The sequence below is a fragment of the Mesoplodon densirostris genome, chromosome 5, assembly GCF_025265405.1.
Source record: "Mesoplodon densirostris isolate mMesDen1 chromosome 5, mMesDen1 primary haplotype, whole genome shotgun sequence".
Lineage (NCBI taxonomy): Eukaryota > Metazoa > Chordata > Mammalia > Artiodactyla > Ziphiidae > Mesoplodon > Mesoplodon densirostris.
In genome coordinates this window covers 472,818-478,817 of record NC_082665.1, presented here as the reverse complement: position 1 = coordinate 478,817, position 6,000 = coordinate 472,818, and the positions used below count along the sequence as shown (strand labels likewise).

The 6,000-nt window shown below is 46.7% G+C and overlaps 1 protein-coding gene across 2 annotated transcripts in view; it reads right to left on the bottom strand.

Moving 5' to 3' along the window:
• Positions 1 to 1,616: 1,616 nt before the first annotated feature.
• LOC132491422 (germinal-center associated nuclear protein-like) overlaps positions 1,617 to 6,000 on the bottom strand; it is a 44,004-nt gene continuing 39,620 nt past the window's right edge. For both annotated transcript variants that reach the window (XM_060100307.1, XM_060100306.1), the window contains exons 27-29: positions 5,593 to 5,799; positions 3,170 to 3,320; positions 1,617 to 1,898 (exon numbers count right to left, since the gene is read on the bottom strand). In XM_060100307.1, coding sequence (XP_059956290.1) covers positions 1,740 to 1,898; positions 3,170 to 3,320; positions 5,593 to 5,799 — 517 coding nt within the window. In that variant the 3' untranslated portion in view covers positions 1,617 to 1,739. The remainder of the gene's footprint in view (positions 1,899 to 3,169; positions 3,321 to 5,592; positions 5,800 to 6,000) is intronic.

Genomic DNA, 6,000 nt, shown 5'->3' with positions numbered 1-6,000 from the left:
GTAAAATTCCACTTCCATTCAAACGATGAATCTAATATAAGGGTAGAAATAAAGACCTTTTAGATATGCAAGCTCGGAAGGCTCTAAAAGATGAGCTCCATCAAAATGAGAAAGCAGACCACAGAAGAGGAAGATATATGACTCAGAATCCAGGAAACGTCCAAGGTGGCACAAAGACGGGGGGGTTTCCCAGCGGTTCATTTCCAAAAGAAAATGGAGCTAGCGTGTTACCTGAGGCACCTGAGTGTTGGGAGGAGCTTTACACTCAGCGAGGAGAGGTTTGGGTGAAGCAGTGCTAGCAACACAGAAAACCAAGCAAGTGAAAAAGCAAGACAGTTGACTCCAGGTACAACTGAAAGTTGTACCTAAAGGAAATGTAATCATAAACCAATACAGGGCTCGACCGCAAACGGTGTTAATATAGTCATACTGAACTCTGAATGCAGATTTCAGCTAACATCTTAAATCGTTTTGGGAGACTAGCAGGAGAGGAAATGTAGTAGCATGTGTGGGTGATACACGTTGCAGCGAGGATAGTATAAGAGAGCTAACTCATTTTCTATTGTAGGAAATCAACAGATGTCTAAAATCGAGATTAAGAAATAGCATTACTTGAGTCTTTACTGATAAACATGAAGTTAATCACTGAAGAAATCCCTAAGAGTTGATTAGTGTTTGTTCTGGCAGATGCAGGGTTTGGCTGGTAGATTTGGTGGTGGTAGGATGAGCAAGTTCTGCTCCTAGTGCTTCTTTTTTCTCCGTGAAATAAGCAGCAGGTCGTCATCTAGGAATGTTGTAGATTTGAAGAGAATAAGAAGATAGGAAATCGTTTTCTCAGGGAGTCTAGGGGATGTGGGATACAGTAGGGAGATGCCGAGTGCCAATTTAAGACTGATGGTCATACTCAGCATCAAGTCTATTAATACCTCTTTCTGGATATGGCTCAAATGTATCCCTTCTCTCCACACCAACTGCTAGCAGACTCAGGATTATACCCTTCTTCTTTCACCTGGACAGCTGCAGCATCCTCCTTTCGAGATCCATTGCTTGTCTTGCTGTTGTTCCCCATATGCAGTTTTTGAAACAAAATGTGACCAGATCACTTCTCTGCCTAACATCCTCCAACAGCTGACTCCCATAGCACTCACAGTAAAGCAGCAAGGGTCTCGGCGGTCTGGCCTATCCCCTCACTTGGCAGTCCTACCAAACTGGCACCTCCAGGTTTTCATCACATCCTCTCAGGTGTACCCCTGCACTCCTCTCCAAGAATTCTGCTCTGTCCTCCGCCCAATCCCCTTGTCTCCCCCTGCTTCCAATCCAGGCACATACCCCATGCCTCAGCGAGCTATGTACATATTACAGTTGGCTCAGTACATCCGTCGGCTCTCTGAGGTGTGAGCTGGGCAGGCCTGGTGGGCAGGGTCCCTGCACCTTATGCATCCCTGCACTACTGATTCTGGCACATCAGGGACTGCAACTGCTGCTAAGACAATGAATGACCACCGTTACACCCTGCAACGTAAGAGTACGTGTTGGTGGACAACAGTCAGTAAGAGTATCAAAGACATTACACGGAAGAAAACAGCCTTTCATTCTGAAAACTGACGAAGACCTCATTAGATATTCCAGTGGTTTATTTGGATGATTAATAATCACATTCCAACATGCATCAAGCATCTGAGAATAACATGATTTTGAGTAAAAGAACATCTTCTAGACCCTGTCTCAGGTCCAGCAGCTTAAATGTCCACCATGTCCAGTAGTGCAGAGAGATGGAGCTCAGAGGCAACGTCCTCTTCCCTTGAACTCCGGATCAGCCTTTCTAGGTGCTTTAGCCGTTTGGCCAGAGATGGGCCTGTTGCCTCTGACATCTGCAGTTGCTCCCCTGTCCTGTCATTCTATTTGAACAAAAAAAGAAACTAAAAATAGTTTTGGGATATCCACAAGCCAAGATATATTTTCTTTAAAGGCACTAGACCTGACTCATGTTAGGAACCTCTTCTGGGGCCTGCTAGGCTCAACAAACCCCTCTCTTGGCATCTATCACACATCCTTCCAGCCCCTTCCAGCACATACACATACAGCTGGCATCATCTGCCATGGAATGTTTCCTCTTCTGATTCTTTATTTATATTTTTTAATTTCCTTTTCTGGCCGTGCCACAGGGCATGTGAGATCTTAGTTTTTCGACCAGGCATCAAACCCACACCCCCTGCATTGGAAGCGCAGTCTTAACCACTGGACCACCAGGGAAGTCCCTCCACTTCCGATTCTACCATGAACAACTTCTAGTCGTTTTTGTAAGATATCGTTGTCAAGAGCTACGAACTACGCCATCATATGTATTGTAATTGCTGAACCAGACTCTCATCTTTGGATGTTTAGTTTCCACTTTCATGTACTATAATTAATGCTACAGTGAACAAAAATATATTAACTTTTGTCAGTCATTTCTTTAGGGCAGAATTGTTAAAGGGTACAAATATTTTTAAGGTATCTGTCAAACTAATAATTGGAAATAGTATGTCATCTTAATTTGTTTTTCTCCGCAATTGAAGGGCTTCCTAAAAGCCAATCCAGGAACATACATTTTGCCTGTCCAGCATTATACATATAAACTCTGCTTTTGTGTCTTTTATCACTGAAGGAAGAAGGGTGAGGTAGAAAGATCTTGAGCTTCGGAGCCAGTTGGGTCTGGCTTTAAAAAGCAGCTTTGCCACTGACCAGCTGAACACTCTTGGGTGAGGCCCTTGACTTCTGTGAGCATACCCTCCTCATTCATTAATTTTCCTCACGGAAAATTCATACCAGAAGGGAGGTCCGGGTGATGCCAAAGCTTGGACAGCATGTGCTCCATAAACCGAACCACTGTTTGTCACCTTTGTTATCCTCCTCAGAACTTTACTGCATGTCAGCATAACATGGTTATGGGTTTTGTTCAGTTCTTAAGCATGTTTCAATTCCATTCTTCATTCATTTCATAAGCAGAAACTCAGAATTAGTCGGGCCACTATAATACTGACAGATTAAGTTTAAGAAAAGATCTAATTTAAGCTAATAATTTATTGGTCATCATGACATCATACGATGACTCGAGACATTACTTTTTTCCCAGTCATTCTCTCAGTTGTTAAGTCTAATATAAATGCCAAATATACTCTCTTCTCACCTGAAGGCTAGTAGTTGTAGATGTTTTCATCACAGGTTTGATAGTCTGAGGCAGAGACACCAGAGTCTGAGGAAGGTAGAGTGGAAGGGAAGTTGAATCTGTGAATGCTCCCGAGTCCTCTGACAACCACCACTGAAGCTGATCTTCAAACCTGAAACATGTGAGCATTAGGAAGCAAAAATTTAACTCTCTCTCACTTTTCTCCTATATATGCTTTAAATTTTTTAAAGCTTTGCTTTTTACTAAGGGTGGAACTAAGTTATGACATCAACTAAGAAGCAGAAAAGCACTGTTTAAAAAAATTTAGTATCTTCTCTTTAACTTATAAACCTGATTTATATTTAATGAAAAAGGTGGCATTTATCCAAAACAACTGGTTTTTAACAGTACTTGTACTTCTCTCACTTGGTTTAGCTTCTCTGGCTTATTTTGCTATTATGTGTCTATAATTAATTTGTATCTCTTTGGATTATCGAAAATGTATGGATTGCTGCTTTAGTCTAAAATTAACCCAAAATAACATCGCACTGACACCTAACATACTCCAGAGCTGTCCTCTCCATATACTTGCTTTTTAAAGAAAAATAATCTGATCCAAACTGCTTAAATGATACAGACCTAGGAAAATCTACTTTTAGAAATCATGACACATTCATTCACTCTCCCAACACATATTTATCAAGCCTCCACCAAATGCTAGGCATCATTCTGGGTACCGGGGACACAGCACTGAGACAGAACAGACAAGGCCCAGCTGGAGGCAGCTGACACTCTAGTGAGGTGAGACAGACAAAGGAGACATCTGAAGACGAGGAAGACAAGGCAGAGACATGGAGACAGGGAGGACTGGTGAGATGGGTACGGAGGGCCTCACTGAGTAGATGTGAGCAGAGGCCAGAAGTGAGCACAAGGTGGGCCAAGGGGATGTTAGAGGGTGGCTGCGAGTCCCAGGCAAAAGGAACGGCTAACACCAACGCCTGCCTGTGCACTGCCTAGCATGATGCAGCAAGGAGCAGAGGTCAGAAAGGAAATGAGAGGTGGATCGCACAGGGCCTTGCCCCCTTGTGAGGGTTCTGCCTTTGATTTGGTGAAGAGGAAGCCACTGGAAGGTTGTGAGCAAAGGAGAAACATGACCTCTGCCTCACACTTGAAAGGCTCGCACCAGGTCTGCTGAGACTAGACTACAGACCACTGCAAAAATGGTCCAATTCTGAACATATTTTGAACAGAGCCAGTAGGATTTGTGGGTGGACTGGAGGCAGAGGGATGATTCCGAGGCATCTGGCCCGGGGAGCTGGAAGGATGACGCCACCATCGACTGAGAAGACCACTGCAGGAGGGGCCGGCTGGGAGAAATCGGCAACTGGATTTGGGATGTTAGCTTTGAGATGGCTATCAGGCATCCAAGAGATGTCTAATGAAGAAGTCAAGGAAGAACTACAGTATTCCCATCTGGAGTTCAAATCTCAAGGTTTGAGATATAATTTGGAGTTGTCAGAATATTGACGCTACTTAAAAAATCCATTAAACTGGATGAAATCACTGGGGAGTAGGTGCAGATAACACAGAGAGAAGGTCTGGAGAGTGAGCCTGGGCAGGTCGGCAGGAGTAGGGAGGGAACATGTGGGGCTGCTGGGGCCTGGGGTTCATGGTCAGGTCAGCCGTGTGCAGGCTGCAGTACCCTGACCACAGCAGACACCCTGGGGCAGGGATGGGCTGCAGAAGACTGGGAAAGAGGGCTGCAGAAGTGAGAATCACACTGTTTGGGGGGGAGTTCACTGTTAAGGGAGCAGAAACATGGCGGTGGTGACTAGAGAGGGAAATGGGGCCAAGACAGGGAGGAGTGGCAGCCTGTTTTCACGTTTGTGTGCTGACGGGCGAGTGAAGGACTCTCACTGGACTAGTGTCCTTGAGTGGGTGGGAGACGAGTGCAGCCAAGGGGAGGGGCTGCCCTTGCCTACAGGCTGGACACGGAGGCTGCCGGAGAGGACGGGGCAGGGGAGGCACGAGGACGACAGTGGAAGCCCCCTTCTTGCCGTCTCTTCTTCCTCAGTAAAACCATGAACGCGGGTGGTGGGAGAGGCAGAGGAAGCCCTGCTCCATCCAGCTCCTGCACAGCCGCAGCGTGGGAATGCCCCAATGCCCAGGCTGGCCAGACGGGCAGAGCGCATGCCAGCCACGTGCCACAGAGGCTTAGTTAGCCAGCTACACTCACTCCCCACTAGGAGACTCGGGACTTTCAGTGATAATCAACGAAACTCATTTCAAATAATAAAACAGTCGAAGGCACCCCATCGAGGGCACCGACTCTGTCCTCTAAGAGCTGACCTGCCTTCTTTTTTCAACAGCCTTGTCCCTGGGGTCCTTGCTAACCCGGCTGAAGCGGCCTAAAGGACAAAACGAACCCCGGAAATGGGCTTCACCTCTTGCTCTCCTCTTTCTCCAGCAGCAGGCTGCTGGACAGACACTGGGCCAGGAGCTCCTGGGGAGAGGCTCTGTGCATCAGGTCCTCGGTGCCGGGAATCTGCCCCTCTCGGCCGCGCTCCACACCTCTCTTCCTTTTGCGGCACCCGTGAAGTAACGGAGTGGGAAGCTTCTTTGCAGAAGGGTGAAAAGACCTTATCCCCAAACTGTAAGTACACGTTTTGAAATGCTTACGGTCAGGAAAGAGAGGGAGAAAGGGTTCCTCTGGCATCAGGCAGAGTGGGGTGCTCTGGGGTCAGGCTCAGGCGCAGAGGAAGGGCAGCCTCTGCCTTGCAGCAGCTTCCCCTCTCCTGGACAGCAGGGCTCCCAAAGCTTCTCTACTCTGAGTTCTGCTTCCCCTTCCAGGG